At 38.6% G+C, this 22,341-nt stretch overlaps 4 protein-coding genes and 1 non-coding gene across 6 annotated transcripts in view; 4 read left to right on the forward strand and 1 right to left on the reverse strand.

The window, feature by feature from the left end:
- Positions 1 to 3,482, forward strand: part of LOC135938902 (beta-1,3-galactosyltransferase 5) — a 36,645-nt gene extending 33,163 nt beyond the window's left edge. Inside the window, exons 5-7 of the mRNA XM_065482923.1 lie at positions 92 to 431; positions 1,037 to 1,330; positions 1,850 to 3,482. Of these exons, the coding sequence (XP_065338995.1) occupies positions 92 to 431; positions 1,037 to 1,330; positions 1,850 to 2,237 (1,022 nt within the window). The 3' untranslated portion in view covers positions 2,238 to 3,482. The remainder of the gene's footprint in view (positions 1 to 91; positions 432 to 1,036; positions 1,331 to 1,849) is intronic.
- Positions 3,483 to 3,671: 189 nt separating this feature from the next.
- TRNAF-GAA (transfer RNA phenylalanine (anticodon GAA)) lies at positions 3,672 to 3,744 on the forward strand. Its single transcript has one exon. It is a non-coding gene; the product is annotated as a tRNA-Phe (tRNA).
- A 482-nt stretch (positions 3,745 to 4,226) lies between these two features.
- On the reverse strand, positions 4,227 to 5,413 carry Dpm1 (Dolichyl-phosphate mannosyltransferase subunit 1). Its single transcript, XM_065482925.1, has 6 exons — positions 5,189 to 5,413; positions 5,028 to 5,127; positions 4,859 to 4,969; positions 4,615 to 4,805; positions 4,442 to 4,556; positions 4,227 to 4,385 (listed from the first exon to the last, which is right to left on the reverse strand). Exons 1-6 carry the CDS (start codon positions 5,281 to 5,283, stop codon positions 4,281 to 4,283), a joined length of 717 nt encoding a protein of 238 aa, XP_065338997.1. The 5' UTR covers positions 5,284 to 5,413; the 3' UTR covers positions 4,227 to 4,280.
- A 260-nt stretch (positions 5,414 to 5,673) lies between these two features.
- On the forward strand, positions 5,674 to 8,600 carry Uch (Ubiquitin carboxyl-terminal hydrolase). Its single transcript, XM_065482926.1, has 6 exons — positions 5,674 to 5,891; positions 6,015 to 6,026; positions 6,432 to 6,706; positions 7,184 to 7,401; positions 7,461 to 7,519; positions 8,181 to 8,600. Exons 1-6 carry the CDS (start codon positions 5,856 to 5,858, stop codon positions 8,265 to 8,267), a joined length of 687 nt encoding a protein of 228 aa, XP_065338998.1. The 5' UTR covers positions 5,674 to 5,855; the 3' UTR covers positions 8,268 to 8,600.
- A 229-nt stretch (positions 8,601 to 8,829) lies between these two features.
- On the forward strand, positions 8,830 to 22,309 carry LOC135939362 (serine/threonine-protein kinase MAK). Of its 2 annotated transcripts, XM_065483689.1 has the most exons (11): positions 8,830 to 8,950; positions 15,846 to 15,952; positions 16,189 to 16,243; positions 16,310 to 16,431; positions 16,492 to 16,704; positions 17,541 to 17,888; positions 18,541 to 18,687; positions 19,084 to 19,224; positions 20,038 to 20,180; positions 20,247 to 20,361; positions 21,971 to 22,308. In XM_065483689.1, the coding sequence occupies exons 2-11, from the start codon at positions 15,852 to 15,854 to the stop codon at positions 21,981 to 21,983; spliced, it is 1,398 nt and encodes a 465-aa protein (XP_065339761.1). In that variant the 5' UTR covers positions 8,830 to 8,950; positions 15,846 to 15,851; the 3' UTR covers positions 21,984 to 22,308. The 2 variants fall into 2 exon arrangements, with proteins under 2 accessions (XP_065339761.1, XP_065339764.1); XM_065483692.1 differs by lacking the exon at positions 19,084 to 19,224 and having other exon boundaries at positions 21,971 to 22,309.
- The last annotated feature ends 32 nt before the right edge of the window (positions 22,310 to 22,341 follow it).

Below are 22,341 nucleotides of genomic sequence, written 5' to 3' on the forward strand. Positions count from 1 at the left end.
TCAACTGCTGAAAAAATTCTTTCAAATTAAAAGTTGTTCAATAAATTTAATTTCTTGCTTAACAATTATTAAACCAAATTTCATCTTCTAGATGAGCTCGAGGCGAAAAGCGAGCCCGTGGTCATGGTTGCAGCTGCCTCTCCGGAGTCTTCAGCGCCCTCGGCAGCTACCGTGGCAGCCAGCAAGCCCGCAAAGGAGTCTGTGATTCAGAAAATACCACCTCAGTCAGCCGCCGCGTCGGCCCCTTCAGGAGCGGCCAGCGCCAGCAGCGCTAGCAGCAGCAGCAGCAGTGTGGTGGCCACCAGGGACCTGTACGAGGGCGGCCACGACCTCCCCAATGCAGAGCTGTGTCCCGAGTTTGGCGCTGGACTGAGGCTGCTCATTCTCATCACAACTGCACCTGCCCACGCAGAGGCTAGAAAAGCAATTAGGTATATACTTTTAAAAAAATATGTTTAGTTCAAAAATATAATTTTGATTTATCCAATCTGGAATTAAAATTTTATTTTTCTTATGCGAATTTCGAATTAAATTTTATGAATTATCATGTTTTGCGATATATTTTAATTCAGACCAATAGGCATTGATGCCAATTTTATGGCAAATTTGCAAATGAAAGCAACTAATAGGGATTTAACTGCGGGGGGCCAGATTCGTGCGACGCGCAGGTATGGCGTCCGGTGGAATTTGGCGCGAAAAAACGGTCACGTGAAAATGCGAGAAAAGAAGCACGTTTTCGTCAATATTGTGACATAATTTGCATTACTATCTTAACTAATCGTGTCTTTTGGATCGTAAAAACAAACTCTTGACACTCGTACGCGAATCCAAAGAGAGATTTTTGCTCCCCACATTCAGACGCCATCTTGGATCTGCGCAGTGCGAACCAATTTTATCGCACATCTGGCCCCCGCTGGATTTTAACATTTAATTAGTAAATAATTGTATTTTTCATTCTTAATAATTGCACATAAGCCTAAAAAATTAAAATGAAACAATACTCTGTGACCAATAAATTAAATCCTTCCTTTTCCAGGCTAACCTGGGGAACCTACGGCCACCGCAAAGACATGGCGGTCGGATTCCTCGTGGGTGGAGTGAATGATGAGAAAGTTCGCAGCGCCCTCTACTCCGAGTCAGAGTTGTACGGGGACATCATCCAGTCGCACTTCTTTGACTCGTACGACAATCTGACCCTGAAGACGGTCTCGGCCCTCGAGTGGATCGACACCTACTGCTATCAGGTCAAGTTCATCCTCAAGACTGACGACGACATGTTCATCAATGTGCCAAGACTGCTCCAGTTTGTGGACAAACATGCCAACGACAAGTACGTTTACGAATAATTTTATTCAATTCACCAGTTGCATAAACCCTAAGTGTTTGAAGCCGCCAACAGATGGCGCCACCGTAGACTTTCGATTTTAAGGCACTTCCGCTGCGATGTCAGACTCAATCTACCTACTGTGCATTCTTCAATTAATTTGCTTTTTTTTGACGAGCTGAAAACCAAAATCGGTTCAGCCAATCGCCGTAGAATCGTGAAAAACTATTTTTTGAAATAAAAAAATCTTTTCCAACGTTTCTACGGCGAATGGCTGAACCGATTTTGGTTTTCAGCACGTCAAAACAAAAGCAAATTAATTAAGAAAAGCAAAATAGCTAGATTGAGTCTGAAATCGCAGCGGAAATGCCTTAAAACCGCTTAAAACAAATTTTTTAAGAAAGTCTGTGGTTGCGCCATCTGTTGGCGGCTTCAATAACTAAGGGTTTATGCAACTGGTCAATTCGATTTATTGATTTTATTATTTATTAAATATTTGTTTAAACAACGTATTTTGTATTTCAGGAGGAGCATTTACGGCCGGCTGGCCAAAAAGTGGAAACCGATCCGGAACAAGAAGAGCAAGTACTACGTGTCCAAGGAGCAGTACAAGCAGGTGCTGTTCCCCGACTTCACGACGGGCCCCGCCTACCTGATGACCAGCGACGTGGTGCACGAGCTGTACGTGGGCGCCCTGAACCTGACGTACCTGAAGCTGGAGGACGTGTACACGACGGGCATCGTGGCCCAGCAGCTCAAGATCAGGAGGCTGCACGCGCCTGAGTTCCTCAACAAGAGGATGAACTGGCACGCGTGCCACGTCATCAAGGGCATCAGCTTCCACATGGTCAAGTACCACGAGCAGTTCGACCTGTGGAAAAAGCTGCAGGACGGCAAGACCAAGTGCAAGTGACAGCCTCATGTGATAATGCAACGTTTTTACTCTGCAATGCTTTAGTCGCCTCAACGCTCATGACCACCACATTGGTGCTCAAAAAAGACGCACGCAGCACCTGCCGCGGCGCCAATAAATTTGTTAGAAATCGGAAAAAAACCCATCCAAACGCGCGCAGGCAGGTGCTGCTCCTCTGCGAACATACAAAGTATTTTGCAGCTCTAAAAATTCATTGGTCAACGATTATATTATACACAATACATACATTTTTGGCGTGAACCGTTTTGGCACTCTTGCGGGTGCGGAATTTTTAGAGGCAGCTCTGATTACGACGAGACTCAGCTGTGCTAGTTATTTTTTAAGTGATTTTCGCTCTGGACTCTTGGTTTTACTTTAAGAACACTCATGACATTGTCCTATATATATAATTAATGTTTTGTGCAGGAATATGGGGGCTGTAAAATCACCTGTGGGGAAACAATGCGGCCTTGCAGACGCCCTCGAAAACGCATTATTTTCTGGTGTGATTTTCGAGAGCGAGTTTTTGTGACGCCACATTGTGCAGAAGTAACACACACGCTAATATCTAACGAAATATTATTTTATCACAAACAAACACACACATAAAATGCAGTATTGAACTATACAACTATTTATTTTCACCACGTCTGAGTTTTAAAAAGCTGTTGCTATTTTAACTCGTTTTTACTCTATTCTTATTCTTGCGTTTATGACAAAAAATAAAAAAATACGAATTTTACTCCTCTCTCAGCTAGGTGGTCACCCTTTTTGAAAACTCAATAATCACTGGAGATTTGCATTTCCGGGGAAATCGCGAGGTTGGCATTCCTATTTTCAGTTGTAAAAATATAATGGTTAAAGATTTTATTGCTATGATTTGTAAAAGGAAGATCATATTCTGGTGTCTGGATGCAAATTGAAGGAAATATTTTGAAAATTGAAATATTTTTATATCAAAGAAAAACCAACAATATAAATCAATATTGCTATGAATTACATGCTGTGGAATAAATGTGAGACAAAATGTGTTTTCAACTATTGAAAAAAGGATGTGTAATTTATTTTTGTACTTTTGCTCACGACTTTTATACTGTTTCAATGAAGAAAAAGTGGCATATTAGAGTGTAATTTTGAGGTAGGTATATACATAACTTATATTGTTAAACATATATGTGCTCTCTCTATATTTCTCGCGCAATAAAAATACATTTTTGAATGGAGGATTTTGATTCAATTTGGAAATTATCTTGTTTTTATTAAAACGATTTTTAATCCCAAAAAAGAAACACATCAAACTGTTTGGGTTTGGCTCCTTGATAACGTTAGCGCCGTGTCGGTTAGTCCACCCGCTCGACACGTCACTGGTGGTGACGTCACAGGCTGCCTGGCGGCACAGTATAATATCCCGCGGCTCCCATGGCCAAAACATGTGCCTAGATAGCTCAGTTGGGAGAGCGTTAGACTGAAGATCTAAAGGTCCCCGGTTCAATCCCGGGTCTGGGCAATCTTTTTGGTTCTTTACTGTAATTTGTCGATTCTTCCTTGACTGTCATATTTCTTTTAAATAATTAAAAAGGCAATCCTGAGGACGTGTATTTGCACAGGTTCTGTCCCCTTTCTTAAATGCTGCCTTTTAATTTTCTTTTTCTTGCTTTGAATGGTATTTTTTTAATATTTTTCATTTAGCTAGAATAAATAAGAATTAACAAAGAGAATAAGAGGTGATCCACCTTAATTAATTAATTATAAAGCATTTAATTCAAATGCTAACTTAAAGAGGATCATGCAGAAATTCCTGGAAGTGAAACTTACCACAGCAAATGGAAAATAATTGTAGTTTGTGTCACTGTCACATTTTAAATTTTAAGTAAAGGCAATTTAATTTCCTTTTCACCATAGTTTCAAGTTCAAACCTACAGATTTTTAACCAACTATGCCAGATTTTTGCAACTATAATGTTAAACAAATAAATTAAACTCAAGTTATAAATTTATAAGAAAAGTTTTAATCAAAATGGTCCCAAAATCAACATAAATATTCCTAAACAGTGGCAAACAGGTACAAAAGTGAGCTTGCAAACTGGTAGATCTCATTAGTGCCGAGTTTCGACTCCCCGTAAACCCTGTCGACGAAGGAGATTGGCACCTGCAAGGAAAATGTTATAAAAAAACACATTAAAAGAAAATTCATATTTATTCTACCTCTCCAATGGTATATTTCTTGGATTTCGCACGAACAATGATTTCCATCTGGAATGAGTAGCCCTTTGACACACACGAGTTGACCAATTCCTCCAACACGTTCTTTTTGTACAGCCTGCACAGAATTTAATATTCAATATCAGCTCTATTAATTAATTGGATTTAAAAACTACCTGAAGCTCCCTGTCAAATCCGACGCGCCAGGCTGCAGCAGAAACTGACTCAAGAAGTTCGCACCACAGCTGATCAATTTGCGTTTGAAATCCCAGCCGAACACGCCTCCGTCACCCATGTAACGAGTGCCGGAGACAATGTCGTAGTTATTTTCCTGTTGCTTCTTGATGAACATGGGAATGAATTTCGGCTGCAGTTTGAGTTGTCAGTGAACAGGTAAATTAATAATTACAGTTGATTTACGTGATGTGACAAGTCGGCATCCATAATCACAATGTAGTTTCCAGTGGCGTGTTTGATTCCGTGAATGTAGGCAGTGCCAAGCCCCAGTTTCTTTTCTCGCGGCCGTAAAACCTGAGCATTGATATTGTTATGGTCAACCAAAAAGCCAACATGAATTTATAATTTTTACAATTTTGTCTTCCCCATAAAATTTCTGCAGCTTTTCAGCAACTTCCTGTGTGCCGTCTGGGCTGCCATCATCAATCACAATGATTTCGTATTTGAATTTGCTATAAATACAACGATTTAGTACAAATAAATAGTAATTTTTCGATTTGTTTATGAAGATACCTCGCGTCCAATGCCTTGATTATGAGGTAAATAATCAGAGGCAAATTCTCCCTCTCGTTGTAAGTGGGCAAGAGGATGGAATATTTGTCCGCCATTGGAATCAAAACTTGCGTCTGATGTGCTCAGGTAAGTTTGACACCGGCGAGGGAGGTCAGATCAAGCCAAAATCCAAATCTAATAAAATGTACAACGCGGCAGCCGGACTTGACTTCTTGTTTGTCAAAACCAGCTGGAGCTGGGAAAAGGGGGTGTGGCCATTCTTGAATGTATGGAGACTCTCTCGCCAAGCGGCTCGATAGATGTAAAATAATACCAGATTCCTATTCGCTAAAGCACATCACGTGACAGTTTTCAGCACTTCTGATTGGTCCACACAACCTACCACCAGAACGCGCTTGTTAAATTCGAGTTGAAAGCGTTGAAAGCTGCCTCTTTAAATTCCCCCTTTGGCAGCTGTCAGCTGTTTTGGTGGAGGGGATTCGTTTTCACATTACACATACACTGCCGGCTTTTTCTTTTTTTACCTGTAGTCGGCGTTTTAGCGAAGGGTGTGCACCGTGCTGAATCACTTTGGAAATACCGACATTGCAGGGCTGAAGCCAACGAGGTCGTACAAATTTCGATTTTCTGCTTCTCACGGTAAAAGTCTACAATAGAAACAGTGAAGATGGCCAAGTGGGTACCCCTTGAATCCAACCCTGAGGTATGTATGTGTGTGCATGCAAAATAATTCGATTTTAATGGAAATATGACCGTCATGTTCGTGGAATTCCAGTCACTCCCAATTTCTCCGAATTGTTCTGATGCATTCCTTCCTGTGTTTCAGGTTATGAACAAGGTATGATGGCTTCGGACCGCTCGAACTAAACATAAAATTTGTACATATCGTCGTTAAATAATATGTGAATGCAGGAGCACTAAAGCCATTGTTTGAATTTCTTCTTTAATTCTGGGATTTTTTAATTCATATTTTGGCAGTCGTTTCGTTAAAAATATACACACGCAACTGTTGCCTGATTTTATTATCAAATTAGGAAGAAACCCTTTTAGCACCGCTGGGAATAAAAGTTATTCGCAACCTTTTTATAGCCCAACCAAATACAAGGAATCTGCAAAAGTGCTTCCTCTCAAGATCAATATATAACAGTCTTAGATTTTGCCTATAGTATGGTTGCTCTCACCACGAATAAATCACGCAAAAAAGAGTATTAAAAAGTTAAACAATTTCGCTAAAAATGCACAGTATCTGGACAGCTTGGGCGTGCCAAGTCAGTGGCGGATGTTGGACGTGTACGGCCTGGACGCCGATGCGCTGGCCACGGTACCACGTCCAGTTCTGGCTCTGCTGCTGCTCTTCCCCATCAACGACAAGTACGAGGAGTTCTCCAAGCAGCAGGACGAGGAGATCAAGAGCAAGGGACAGACTGTCTCGGACAAAGTCGTCTACATCAAGCAGTTCATCAGCAACTCCTGCGGAACTGTTGCCCTCATCCACAGCATTGCCAACAACACCGACAAGTAATTTTTTATTATTATACTGTTCAAATTATATTTTGGTCTATTTTTCCATCTGCCAGAGCCTCGCAAGAAATTATTTTTTGTCCTTTATCCTGAGAATTTGAAACGAGAAATAGTTATTCACTTTTGTTAGAAAAGAAAAGTAAAGACTGACAGGTGTCATGTATGTGGGGAAGGGGCAAACGGCAAATTAGTTGTGATAACCGATGATAAGAAAACCCTTGGAGTATGGAAACTTTGTTTATAAAGAAACATCACAAATTCTTACTACATGAACAGCTAGACGATTTAATGGAAATTTTGAGAAGCCTTGCTGATTTGGGAAGAAAATAAGACCTACACAGTTCTCTTATTTTAATTTCAAATAGTTTTCTTGCGATAAATAAAATAATTTAAGAGACAAAAAGAACTAATTTAATTTGTGCTGTTAATTTTCATTATAATTTTAAATCAAAACGCTAAATTTCGTGTCAAAAGGATCACTCTGGCTGATGGCGAATTGAAGAAGTTCCTCACCGAGGCCGCCAGCTTGGACAGCACAGGTCGTGGAGAGCTGCTCTCGAAGTCGGAAGCCATTGCCGACATCCACAAGAAACTAGCCCTCGACGGCCAGAGCAGGGCCCCTGACGCCAACCAGCCCACGGACTTCCACTTTGTGGCTTTGGTGCACTCTGATGGTGGACTCTATGAACTTGGTACTGTTCTCTGAATCGCATAATTTTAGAAAAATATATAATTTAAATTTCCGTTTCAGATGGTCGCAAGTCCTTCCCCATCAACCATGGAGAGACCACCCCAGAAACTTTCCTTGAGGTGAGTTTTCCTCAGGATTCAAAAATGAAGCACAATAAAATTGCCTATTCTATTTATCTAGATGACAGATATTTTAAGAAGGTTTTGCTAAATTCCATGACAATCTACTGAGAAATTGCTGGTCAATAGCTCATTGGGAAACAAATTGTTGCTGAGTGGATTGCGAAATTTATTTTAATTTAATTTCTGCGCACGGAAAAGACTTTAAGATAATTGTTTAATATAATTTTAATGCGATCGAGACGTAAAAGTAGTTTTAACTCCCTGTTTAGCTCCTTCAAATTGGAACATGCAGTAATAAAAAATCTAGATCTCTTTAAAAATCCGTTGACATCTAAGAATAAATAATGTTGATTTATAAAATTTTTCTCCACGGAAAATTATAATTAATATATCAGTTTAAAATATTCTGAAGATATTTTTTTAGCTTATTTTAAACTAGGAGGGCTACACTTTTTCTTACAATTATTTTTTACATTTTTTCCTTAATTTATTTGTATCGAAACAATATACAAGGTTAACCAATTTTTCTATTTCTAAAAATACAACTGGCAGTTCTGGGAAGTTGCGAGAAAAAATACAAGCAGTTTTTATTCAATTTTCCGCAGAGCTTTTTACTAATGAATATTGGATTGATAAAATATTTAACTTTGTTTCTTAGGATGCAGCTGCGGTTTGCCGCAAGTTCATGGAGCGCGAACCAGAGAACCTCAACTTCACGATTGTTGCTCTGGCCGCCAACAATTAAACCAAGCCCCAAATGATCTGCTTTGATGCCAGCTTTGTGAAATTGTCAATTTTGAGTCATTTAATAATCATAAGCAAACTGGAGACAAATCATATTATGAAAATTACCCGTTTATTTTTTGAAAATTCGAAAGTAGTGGTCCACTTGCTAATCATATCCAGGGAATAAAATTCCCATTGAAAATCAGACCAAAGCGAGGCACAGTATTATTGTGTGATTTTCGTGCCTGAAACCGATAAAATGTTCGGCATTTTTTGTTGTATTTGTTTTCGCATAGATGTGGTGCTTTTTGCAAAATAAAATCGCTCCAAATTCGAATGCATTGAAATTAAACTCCTGCTGTTTGAATCAAAATCAACAAACATTTTGTCATTCGGGGGGAAAAGGACCGATCACAAAAGACGTGCATTAATTTGATGAATCCGCGATGACATGAATGAATCGGAAAAGCACCGGTGACGCAATGACGATGACGTCACTGGTCTTTTTCACACACTGAAAGTCACAAAGGCCCCTTTGTTCATCGTGTTGTGCAACGTGACCGCAAGGGGCGCACCACCCCTCGCGAGTGGAGGGCAGAGCTGCACTGCACACCAGGCCAACGAGTGCGGCGCAGTCCAAGTGCACCGATGGCCCCGCACACAGGTCTCCTTTAGCGTCGATTCAGCTCCAAGCAGGCGAAGGTCAGTCTTAATGCCGAATTTTCGCTTTGACTTGAACTTGATTTTTAATTAGGATTGTAATTAGTAGACGTACTCCCTGATGTCGTTTATTTATTTACGCGGTTTATTGGCTGGCGCGTTGCCATGGCGCTCGTAATGTTATTAACTCGGACCCCTCGGCTTTCAGTGGACAGCAGCTGCTTCCTTTTTTTGTATTTTTTTCCGACGGTTGATCAAGAGGAATTGATTTTGCTTCACATGCTTATATAGAAGTGATTCAATTTCCATCTCGAAATTATTGGATTTATTACCCCAGGAATGGTGGTGCGTGCATGACAGGACTCTGCACTATGTTCAATTTGTTCTGAGAATTTCATAAAAATTATCAAATGCTCCATTTTCAGTTTCGATCTGGCCTTGACGCGTAATGATATGAAAGACTTTATTTTTCTTTGCTTAAATTAACAATAAGCTCACACTTTCTTATGAAAGGTTTTTTTTAAATGCGGAACTCGTAAAATCGGCCCTGTGGCACGTAAAAAATGGTTGAAGGATGCGCCAAAGAATATCGTCATATTTTTTTTAGTTGAAATTAAATGCAGCATCCTCGGTGTATAGCGAACTTTTAATTTTTTTCGTATTTCTACTGAAATTCCCTTCTAAACTATAAATGCAGCTGCACCTGCTTGTAGCAGTCCTAATAATTCATAAGCTCTACACATTGAGCAGGAAATTTCTGTAGAAATACGCAAAAATAAAAAGCTAGACATACAACGAGGAAGCTGCAATTAATTTCTACTGAAATATTAATAATTAATGTGCCTCTCAATGACGAAATGATTGGATTTTGTTCTACTAAACATTTACAAAATTATCAGTTTCCAGCGATATCTCCTCCTTTCTAGGCATTATTGTGAAACTTAATGAAAAACGCAGTAGCTCGTCGTTGCTATTAAATTTAAGAATAATTGAATGAATGATTTTTACTTTGCAATAAACGAAGTAAGCGTGTTGCAACAGGAAAATTGCAAAAATATGGTCACCATAAATTTCAAGATCAAGATCTTGATGTATCTTGACTAGCGCAGAAAAAAGGTGTTTTGTTGTTGTCATTTTAGGAGCCTCGTGTAGGCTGATTTTTCGAGATTTGAGGTTTTTGACACGACTTGCCACAGAACTTTTATAATTGGATAATGATCATGATTTATTTTTTCAGTGCAATATATAGAATTTCCCCTTATTTTTTATACGGAAGCAACTTTCATTGCCACTGAAGTTTGATTTAAGTTAAGAAAATGCACTTCAAAAAGGGCAGAGCATAATTTACTCATAAAATCTTCAAGCTCGTTCAAAATAAAAGGTAAAAAATCCAAAATTGTAAAAAGGTGTATAGTGCAAAGATTTAATAGTTTTGATGAAAATAATTTATATTTCGAGATATTCGTTTCAACGAAGAAAACTAAATAAAACCATCATGTAATCTAAAATTTGAAAATTCATCGCGATTGATCTAGTTCTTAATTCAACACCCCTTGATCGTTACCAGCGAGTCCAATTCATGCAGGATAAAAATAAAATCAAGGTGCCTGCTGCAATAAAATTATTCGAAACGTGCGTTTATCTAGCTCTTGGTCTTGGTCAGTCGAGAGTGCGCAACAATTAATCGCAGCCTCAGGTCGTAAATCTCCGACCTTTTCCACGCAAAAGAAGAAAGAAAAACGAGGCCATCTAATGTCCAGCTTAAAAATAATACGCACGCGGTAATTGACCTTGCGTCAGGTAATCCCATTCCACACGTGAGAGAAGCCGTCTTGAAAACGAGATAAGATCCGGGCCGTAAAAGCCGCTTCGGGCAGTTCATCGTTCAAAGTGCCAAATTCGCGTGCAGGCAATTAAAGGACCCATATGAGAGAGTATAAAATTACATAACTCTCCAGCGGCTCTTCCTCCCAGCGGGCGGGAGAGTCCACTAGACGCTAGAAGAGTTTTTGCTCCCAAGGCGGGATCAATCGAGTGGACGACCTTCGACCGATGATGCATATCGCTCCCCTTATTATTGTGCCTGCTCTCGGTTTATCGCCACGCCGACTTATTCCCGCTCGATTTTCCTTGGCGCGATACTTCTTGTAATTTGTTTACCATTCAGATTTCTTGGCCGTAGTTTTTTAGGAATTGCTGATATATTTCTTATCATGACCTCATCAATAAAATTTTTCACGAATTTTTTTAAGGAATAGATTGTTCACTACGGCTCTATGAACGTGACTGTATGTTCTGGGGGGAAATATTTTTTCATGAAATAATAATAAAACTAAGCAAAAGAATTTGAAAATTAAGGTGCTATATATTGGGTTTTTTAGATTTTTAAATTGGATTTAATTTACCGTATTTTAAATTATATTTTTTTTGTTTACTTCGTTCATAAATTGAGCTCAATCATAATTATGACCTGAAATACTATTTTTATATTGTTTCTTGTTCTCCTGGAAATATTGTCGGTGAGCAACCTGTTTGACAGACGTGACAAGCAGGTTGCCTACGCTTAAAATCTAAAGCTTCCAACGGAAATCCTAATTTTCTTGTTTTTGTACTGTATAAATTTTGCCCTTTCAAGGGATCCTGGCACTTAAAAACACTAACAATAAGAATTGTATCGTTGCTGTGGCATGAAATATGGCGAACTGGTTTCGCTGAAACGGATTTAGTTTGATTATTTAACTCTAAATTCAATGAGGATGAAATCTGATATTAAATTTCCACTATTATGAATGAGTGTTGGAGATAAATCATAAGTATTACCTTTTATCGCACACGTTCTCGTCCTAAACAGCAGCTGTCTTGACCTCTACGGTCTTTTGACAGCAGGACTTTTAAAATAAAAAAAAATGCAACTGGTTATTGTCTCTCTTCTGCTTTGTAGAAAACGATAGACTAGCAACTGCTCCAACTTGACTTAATAAAATAAAATGTATTCGTAAAAATCTTTTAAAATGATTTTTAAGGCCATTTTAATTATAGGTTAATTCTTTGAAAAAGCAAGCGTCACAGTGCATCAATTCTTAATGCGCTCCTTTCAAAATTATTTTATTATTTATATGTTATTCGTTATTCTTTTCCAATACTCATTTTCTTTAAAATTTTCAATCCTTTAAAAAAATAAAATTTCCACAGCTGAGGAATTTTTCTTCTCGATTAATTTTAGCATCACCGCTTTTTAACGTTCCATATTATATAAAGTTCCAATCTTGATTAAAAGCATATTTAATTCAAATATGTCTAAAAGAAGTAGTGCAATATCTTAATATATTTAGTGTGTGTTTAAGATGACCTAAAAATCCGCAAATAAACCCATTTTCGGCAAACAAATTTGCTTTATCCATGCGATAAAACAACAAGCGCGATTTTAAAAACGCTTCCGCCCAGCAGAAAGCCATATTATTAACTGAAAGTGGACCAGATTAGGCAATGCAGATAAGCAGAATCGCAAAACAAAAGGCCGGTGGGCATAAATATCGCGAGAGCACGTCAAAAGAAAACGGACAGCAGCTAGGAGGAATGATTGCGTTTTTGTTGTGGGTAAAAGGTGCAATGTGGGTCGAGCCACATTTGCATACAAATATCGGGCATTTGTGACCTCGATTTGAGGCTCCAAGTGTTCCTTTCCATATATACAGCTCGGGTCTCATCGCGGTGTAAATGAGAGGCGTACGTATTTTACTGGCCACAGATCAATGCGGCTGATAATATGCATCGGGGCCAAAGCCACCCCTTGGCGAGGGGTCACGCGCGGCGCTCTCCGATTTTTCACCCCTTGCGGCGGCGGGACCGCGGTTGGCGGCCAGCCGGCGGACAAGGTCAAGAAATTAACCGGCGCCCATAGAATCTGATAAGGGCCACGCAAATTGTGAACGAATACCTCGCTCACGCGTGACCCTGAGAGGGGGAAGTAACAGCAACGCGGATTTCGTGTACATTGGTGTTATATATACGTCTTGGACATTTTGAGGAATAAATTCTAAGGGTTGCTACCATTTAACTGTTAAATTAATGAAAAAAATCTCTACTTCGTCCTTGTTGAGTAGAGGGTTTTTATAATAATTCAACCAGGTTTGGTGTGTCCAATGCGCCTTATTTCATAAGACAAAGCAATACTATCAATTTACACCAGTAAAAATTTGTCATAGTAATAATATTAAAATAAAAACGCGGACAACCTTCCCCGCACCTTATTTCTCATTTTCATTTCCATTTATTGCTGTTTTCTTAACTCTAAATAATTTCTTTCATCCTGATCACATTTTACTCCGGAAATCTTTCAAGGAAATGAGAAAAATTAAATAAATATTCATAATTTCAAGTATTAGTTTCTTACATGAAATTTAACCTTATTCGTATTGTAAATCGAAAAATTTATAACCTAATTTTCAGGGTTACATTTGCTTACCACCTTGTTTTTTGCCCACTGGTTTTTACCACTCAATTTTTACCCATTTGTTGCGCAATAATTGCAAGAAATGAATTTATTCCAATTTTTCTTCTGTAAAAATCTAAAATTTCGGTCGGAGTGCTCAAAATTTCCTTCACTGTGCAGATGTTTTCTTTTAAATTGCCATTTTGCTGCCTCAATTTCTCCAAAAATTTATCTCTGACAATTTTTCAAGTTGAGGTTATGAGCTAATAATTATCAAATTATTGAAAAATATGGTGAAAACATTGCCTGCAAGAAACTGGTAAAAATTGAAAATACCGTTTTTTACCACTGCACTGCATTTCTTTTAAAAAAAACGTGGGCTTCTTGCAAATTTCGATATTTTGGAATTTATTTTTTTAACAAATATTTTACTTCTCATGATCTGTTACGGAAATGAACGCATTTCACGTGCATTTTTAGTCTCCAAGCTATTAAAGTTCATCGATTTAATTGATTTTCACAACATCAACGGGGTGTTTGAACCAATGACCCTAATGTGAAATTAATCTCGCTCTATTAAACAAAAAATCAATTATTATCCAGCCTAATGGCATAAATTCTTACAAATCGAAAACTTATTCACTTTCAGCTTTAATTACAAAGTCGAATCAGGAAATGATCTTTTTATTCTGGATTATCTGCGCTGCTGGCTCAAACGCGGAAGCAGACACAGCATTTAATAGAGTGTCCAAACTTGGCACCTGGCACGCCACCCGGCGTAATAGAAAGTCAAATATGCATGGGTGTTGCACCGTAAAAAAAAACTATTAATGGGATGCAGGGCTCTCTCAACAGCATGGAGCTTCAGTTAGAATATCTCCAAACTCGGCGGTAGGGAGCCATGATTTAATAGATTATTATAATATTTTATTGATTGAAAAATACATTATGGCAGTTCCTTCACCTGTTACAAAAACTGGTATTTTTCTTATAAACTGCCAAAGAGCTCTCTTAGGTAAGGTTGATTACTCACTATTCACATGACATTTTATCTACTTAAAAATCCAGCGGGGTCCAGATGTGCGATAAAATTGGTTCGCACTGCGCAGATTCAAGATGGCGTCTGAATGTGGGAAGCAAAAAGCTCTCTTTGGATTGCCGTACGAGTGTCAAGAGTTTGATTTTACGATCCAAAAGACAAGTAATGCGAATTATGTCACAATATTGACGAAAGCTTGGTTCTTTCCGCGCATTTTCACGTGACCGTTTTTTCGCGCCACACTCCACCGCACGAATCTGGTCCCCGCTGAAAAAAAATCAATGAATTTGCGTGCAAATGTTCCAACCAACATATTTCGAATGGGAATTTGACCCTCGCATTTTCAACCTTTTACGCAGGAGAATTATTTTAACCCTCTCTGCCAAGGTTAAATATACTCACGAAACTAATTCAGCTAATTCATAGCAAATAACTCCTTATTAATCAGCACATGCCGATCTAATCAGTGCCAGTGTTGCAGTGCGATAAAATCCATTATTACACTTCCTATGAGAGCTGTAAATGTAAATGTTTCCGTCGGTCCGAAATGCAATTATCGCCGCAGAACCGCGAGTCCTTTTTATTTTCTCCAGAACTGCACGCCCCCTGCGGTCACGCGAATATAAATAAGTCTCGAGCACATACACATTAATTTGCCATCACCATCAGAATTCAAGGCCTGATCGATAGGCGCGCGGCCACAGTGTGCACGCCGCGCGCCTTCAAAATAATACAATTTTCATACTGAGGAGTGAGAGCCAAGCGGCAACGTGGAAGGTCATATGCAGAGGCGACGCTCGAGAACACACACACACAAACCAAGCAACCAACTACCACCCCCAGCAGGGTGCTTTTGCGTGTTCGCAGACAAAAGGAACAGCAGAGTCGATCTGTTCTGCCTGCTTTTTTCCTGTTTGACAGAGTGTAACAGTGCGTGCTTTGCCGTAAAATTGTTGACCCCTGCCAAATGACAAAAGGCTAATTTTAGCCCTAAATTCAAATGTAAAAAAATGATCCAAATTTTTTGCGTTTTTCTTTTTATTAAGGAAATAGAGCGAAAAAATTATAACAAAAACATTTGAATTTATTTAACCATGGATCCAACTGATTGGAATAGACTCTCGCGCCTTTGAGCAATATTTTATGGGACAACAACGAAAATAAAATAAAAATCCAGCAAAAATTTAAAACCTTTACAAAGGCACTTGCAGAGCCAAGTACGCTTCAAAATTTAAGGAGGCATTTATTTTATCTCAGCCAAAGGAGGTTTTGGAAAAGAAATTATGGTTTTCATTACGTCTTTGTAGCACACAAGAAAAATACAAAATATGCAGATTTTCGGTATCTGGCTCACGTGCTGTGAATTTCTAAAATTAACTCACTCAGCTCACGTGTCCTATCGTAATTTTAGTTTTTGCTCGAAAGTTGAAATTATAATAATGAAAATTTTAACTTTTTTGTTTCAGGCCAGGATGAATCGCTACGTGACCCTGGCCCAGCTGGGCGATGGCACTTATGGATCGGTTGTGCTAGGTCAGAGAGTGGACACCGGAGAGAAAGTCGCGATTAAAAGGTAATATCAATCAAAACTTTTAATAAGAAAATAAATTTAATAGTAAAGACACCATTATTTAAATCAACACAACCCAATCTGTTTAATTTTATTAATTTCTCTTAATTTATGACTAAGTACTTGAATGTATTAAGTTAAAAATGAGAGAGCGAAGTAACATTTTCTAACAATATATCGAAATTAAAAATCTTCTGTTTTAAAGAAACGGTGTTATTATCAATTATTTGTTGTTTCAGAATGAAAAGAAAATATTTTTCCTGGGATGAGGCGATGAGTCTCCGCGAAGTGAAGGTATGTGTCAATACGATCTATGTCTATGCTTCCTCCATATTTAATCTCAATTGATTCGAATTGCAGTCCTTGAAAAAGCTCAGCCACACGAATGTCATCAAGTTAAAAGAGGTCATACGGGAAAACGACACTCTCTACTTTGTGTTTGAATACATGAAGGAAAACTTGTACCAACTGATGCGAGACAGGTAAATAATTCAAAATTTCGCCAAAATTGAAAATTCGCAATGATTTTGATATTTTTGCAGGGACAAGTTGTTTCCCGAAGCGTTGGTGCGCAACATGACGTTTCAGGTGCTGCAAGGCCTAGCCTTCATGCACAGAAACGGATTCTTCCACCGGGACATGAAGCCGGAAAATCTGCTCTGTTGCGGGCCCGAGCTGATCAAAATCGCCGACTTCGGCCTCGCCAGGGAAATCAGATCTCAGCCGCCGTACACCGATTACGTTTCAACGAGATGGTAATTCATGCACGGTCGTCGGCGCTTCTTATTTTGTTAACAAGATATTGGAATTTCTCCTTCGGATTTATTCCGGGCTCTGTTTTCAAGGCTTGAATTTATTTCTAGGAGGTCTCATACTTGAACTACAAATTTATTCATTATTTCAACACGAGAATTACATGAATCGTAGATTTTATTTAAATCCATTGCCGTTTTCCTTCCATATCAAGACTCAATTGAATGATATATATTATTAATTTCAAATAAAATAGCATTTTTTAGATGAAGTCATTCAAAACTTCAATTAATTATCAATTTTTTTATTTCTTGAAAGACCAGCGGGGTCCAGATGTGCGATAAAATTGGTTCGCACTGCGCAGATCCAAGATGGCGTCTGAATGTGGGAAACAAAAAGCTCTCTTTGGATTGCCGTACGAGTGTCAAGAGTTTGTTTTTACGATCCAAAAGACACAATTAGTATAAGTAATGCAAATTATGTCACAATATTGACCAACACTTGCTTCTTTTCGCGCATTTTCAAGTGACCGTTTTTTCGCGCCATACTCCACCACGTGTCGCACAAATCTGGCCCCCGCTTTTGAAAGACCAAGATATTTTTTTTCAAATTTTTAATTCTTTAAATTCTAATGAAGCCAGGCCTTAAAAGAACCCAAACTTTTGGAAAGTGGTAAAAATCTGATTCGATCCTTTCATTATTTCAGTTAATGCTACAAAAATATGGGGACACTTTTTCTCCATTTTTTCATTGCCAGACCAACACCAATTAATTTAATATCCGCGCAATGTTTCCTTAATTTCAACATCCCGAAGTACTAACCAAAAAATTTACACAGGTATCGGGCGCCAGAAGTGCTGCTCCATTCGACCAACTACGGTCCGCCGATCGACATGTGGGCTGTGGGCTGCATCATGGCCGAAATGTACACCTTCCGGCCGCTCTTCCCGGGCAACAGCGAGATCGACCAGATTTTCAAGATATGCAGCGTCCTCGGCACGGTGGACAAGAGAGACTGGCCTGAAGGCTACCAACTCGCCTCGGCCATGAACTTCAAGTTCCCGCAGTTCTCGCGCACGCCGCTCGCCTCGCTGGTGCCCAACGCCAACGACGCCGGCATCTCCCTGATGGAAGACCTGCTCTCCTATGACCCTGCTAAACGACCCACGGCTGTCCAGGCGATCAGGTATAAGAATATAACTTTATTTTTGTCTAAGCAGTATTTTTATTAAACGCTCAAGGAGTACAACACAGAAGTTTTTATTGTAGTTTGAAAATTCTTTATATCTGAAAGAGAGCGGGGTCCAGATGTGCGATAAAATTGGCTCCCACTGCGCAGATCCAAGATGGCGTCTGATTGTGGGAAACAAAAAACTCTTTGGATTGCTGTACGAGTGTCAAGAGTTTGTTTTTACCTAATTAGTTAAAGTAATGAAAATTATGTCACAATATTGACGAAAAAGTTGCTTCTTTTCGCGCATTTTCACGTGACCGTTTTTTCGCGCCAAACTCCACCGGACGCCATATCTGCGCATCGCACGAATCTGGCCCCCGCTGAAGAGCATAAAATTTATTTTGCAAGCCATGTAGACCAAAAACTATAAACAAATAAATAAAAATAATTATTTTAAACTTTGAAAGATTGAGTTTTAATAAAATCAAATTAAATGCAGCTTTCGCTTGGTTCAAAATGAGCTGTTTATTTTTTCCTATTGTTACAGGAATTTTTGTTTGCATCAAAAATACAAAAAAAATCTCAGAGGAAAGCTGCACTTAATTTTGATTCAATTAAGTTATTTTTTAAATATTATTTTAATGCAAAAATTTCGTATTTCCAGGTACCCATATTTCAAAATGGCCCAAAAATTGGGCATGCTACCCTCAAACTCGACGTCTCACCTCAATCTAACTCAGTCTGGAGTTTCCTACGACCCGCCCAGTGCCAGGAGATGGAAGCAAGATTCCGAGTTAGAAGATCTGTTGGGGTAAGTCCCAGGTATTTAGCACGGTTTGAATTTTGATAATAGAGCTTTCACTAGTTTGCATGCGTTTGATTTTACGCCCATATCTCCTCCATTACATCTTGACCGTGGACTGACAATCAAAATAAAATCTCCAGATGTTGATCAAATTCGTGACGACCGCCAAAAACCAAGACTATAATAGATGAATTTTCCTTTTGTATATATTTAGTTGCCGTGGAAAAATATATAATTTCCGCTCGGTCCTAAGGTCAAAATGAAGGCCCACTCTCGAATCATATTAATTTTAGACCATTTCTCGCACGCACCCTTTTCCTTATTTTTTTTAGTATGTATTAAAGTAGACCACGCGAGTCTGCAGATTTTACTGATTGTGCTGGTTGCCTCACTGGTTTGCAGCAACGCAATCCCAAACGCAGAAACACACCTGCAGCGGGCCCTGTTGAACGACAGGGCCAAGGCCGGCCGGCCGCCGGCGCCGCCCGTTCTCTTGAGCAGAAGCTGGGGCGATGCCAACGCCTCCAAACACTTCATCACTAGGTAACAAAGAAGAAAGAGAAAATTTTCGTGTGTACAAAAACGAGTGTGTGTGCAAAGAATGTACGAGAGAAACAACGCACAAAACGCTTTGAATAAAGAAAGATTATACTCTTAAAAAAAACATCCTTCAGAGCTTTCAGTCCTGACCAAAACCCTTGAGATAAAATCAGGGTTTACAAAATAGGTGTTTTTGCGGTTTTAGCAGCAAGGATAAACCCCCGAAAATATAGGGGTTTTCTACTATTTAGATAAAAAAGTAAAAATTCTAAAAAATCATCTGATGAAATTGTGAATTGGACTGATGAGGGAGGCTCGCCAATTTTCCTAAATAAATTATTTCACAAAATCTTATATTCTCCGTTGTCTTGATTTCTATTCTATTTGCAGTTCTCATAGAGTTGCTTTATTTCTTTGGCATGTGTAAATTAAAACATCAAATTAAAACCTGATTTTTGCATCATTTTGAGCACTAGTCACAATAAGTAGCAATATTTAAATCAACTAAAAGTTTCAACGCTCTTTCTGTTGAGCTGCACTCACGTCTAAATTTAGTATGGACATTTTACAAGAATTATTTTTTGTTAATTTAATTTTGTTAAATTTCTGGGCTGGAGGGAAAAATTTAATCTGCAAAAAACCGTAAGAAACAGAAACTTAGTAACCTGGTGCATCATTTTAGACAAACCCGATAGAAAATCGAAAAATCATTCCGAATGCATTGGTTATCTCCTAGATTTATCATATATTATAATTTATTCGATCGAGGGAGGAGCAAAAATAAATCTGATGCGAGCTGGTGCATGTCGATTGCAGGGATAACGCCATCTGGAGCCAGCGCAACGGCTACGAGCCGTCAACGGTGACCCTGATCGCGCCGCCGGACAGCAAGCACAGCGCGCACTACCAGAGATTCGACTCGGCGCGCATCGTCCTGCCTGACCGGCACGTCGCCTACGGTTTGATTTACATTATTATTTTCATAATGAAAAGCAGCTCATCTCAGTGGCGTGACGACTTTGCAGTGACCAAGGGCTCCAACAGCCAGCCAGTGACCTCCAAGAGCAGCTACGTGCCCTCTATGATGCAGAACGGACGGCCGTCGGCAACCCTACACGGCCGAACAGATTGGGCTGCCAAGTGAGCCACTGACTTAAATAATTAATTCAGTTTCTATATGATTGATGAGGCAGAGGGTAGATAATATATATTTCTTTCTGAGACACGAGGGAGGCTCTCTCGGAAATTTGAACCTATTCGTGACAAAATCGCGTTTTTCTTGTAATAGTTTTAGCTTCGTGCGGACGAGGCTAATTAAAATTATTTTAATTTATTTTGTTTGAGGTAGGCTTGCATTATCTTTATGGAGCATTAGGAAAATTTTACTGGTCGCGACTTAAAGTGGTAGGATAGCGATTTTTTAATTTTTAAAAAATGATAATACATGAAATGTTGACCAATGTTTTTCATACTGCTTCGGACCAAAAGTTCCCCAAATTCATATTTTTCGAATTTTACCGGTTTTATTAGTAAAGAAAATTAATTGCTTCCGGGGTGAGAATAATTAGGAAAATTTAATAGTGAGAAGATAAAAAATAGTACTTATGAGTCTTGAAAGTTTTCTTTTTTTTTAATAATTGCAGATTTTCGAAAGGGGTTTGTGTTTGTCTCCATTAAAATTCATCAGTTTATAGTAGCGTCATGACCTTCCTGTATTCAGAAAGCTGATTAAATTTCCAGTTTTTTACTATAGAGCAAATATTTCTCAAATTAACTATTTTCGCACAAAACTTGTCTGAAAATTTCAGTTGACGGTTAGTGAATTTTTTGGGAGGGGGAAAAACCAAAATACCCAAAGTTATGTTAATTTCTTCGAGAATCGTCCCTGAAAGTATTTTTTCATTTGAATAATTTCTATGATTTTCAGACGTAAACTCAGACACATTAGGCTATCAGAGAATCCGCATAACACAAGGAAACTTTTTATGAATTTGCAAATACAGATTTAGCAGTTTTCTGGCTTGCTAAGCCAATGTTTTCGAATAACAAAAAATGATTCATTTTGGCGAGGTATCAAAAAGCTCCACCGCCACATCGGGTTCACCAACGTGTCATTCACAGCGAATCAGAGCCATGGAAAAACAACATTTCTTGGACTTTAAGAATTGTATCCAATTTGTATCAGCTGAAAGGTCTACTTTTAAAGTTTATATTTAAAATAATCCGTTGCCCCAGCAAAAATGTCGCTTTAATAGATGAAAAGGGCGATATTATTTAAGATTTTTGGGTCAATTTTAAATTTTAAAATGAAATTAATTCACGCATGCTGGAAAGGAGAAAACCAGCAAGTCGAACTCACAAATTCGATGGACTCGTCCTTGTAATGCAAAAAAAATCAAATATATGTACGTATATCAGCCCGCACTTGACTCTAAACATCGCTCGGATTCTAACATTGCAACGTGCACGCAAAGTATGCGCTCAACAATGCGGGCCAAGAGCTAAATGAATAAAAATATTCCCTGCGAAAAGACAAAAGAAAAACTGTTAACCGGATGTTAAATGTTAATTGCAGAATTTATTTCCCATTTTTATCCTCTGAAAAATCCTCCGATAATTTTTTTGGTGTGCCAAGCTTCACTTTTTTAATAAATTTTTCGCTATAAGTGTTCCTATTTTGAAAAAATACTATTTCTTTGTAACTAATAAAACTTCAACCTTTATTATAACTCTCCCCTTTTTGTTGCAGATACCTGAAGTAAATGAAGCCGATTTATTTGCAAAGCTATAGCGGCCCGGCCCACGGCCCACTAACATTTAAACAAACTCTCAAAGTGAATGTACTGTGATATTGCTCCTAGGTGTAAAACTTTCCCTCCTGAACAAAATAATTGCATTCAATTACGTTAATCCAACAACAAGCAAATGAAGAGGACCACACATCATCGTTTTTTATAAAAATATTTCTAGTGTTTAAGTGGTATAATAGGCGATAAGTCACTTCTTTTATTTCCATCTGTAAAAGTTCTTTAGAACCTTCGAATCTCCTTCTTGGTAAATGTCAGTTTGCAATAAACTAGAATCAAAAATAAAGAGGAGCATGGTAAGCAGAAAACTAGT

The sequence above is a fragment of the Cloeon dipterum genome, chromosome 3 (genome assembly GCF_949628265.1).
Source record: "Cloeon dipterum chromosome 3, ieCloDipt1.1, whole genome shotgun sequence".
Taxonomy (NCBI): domain Eukaryota; kingdom Metazoa; phylum Arthropoda; class Insecta; order Ephemeroptera; family Baetidae; genus Cloeon; species Cloeon dipterum.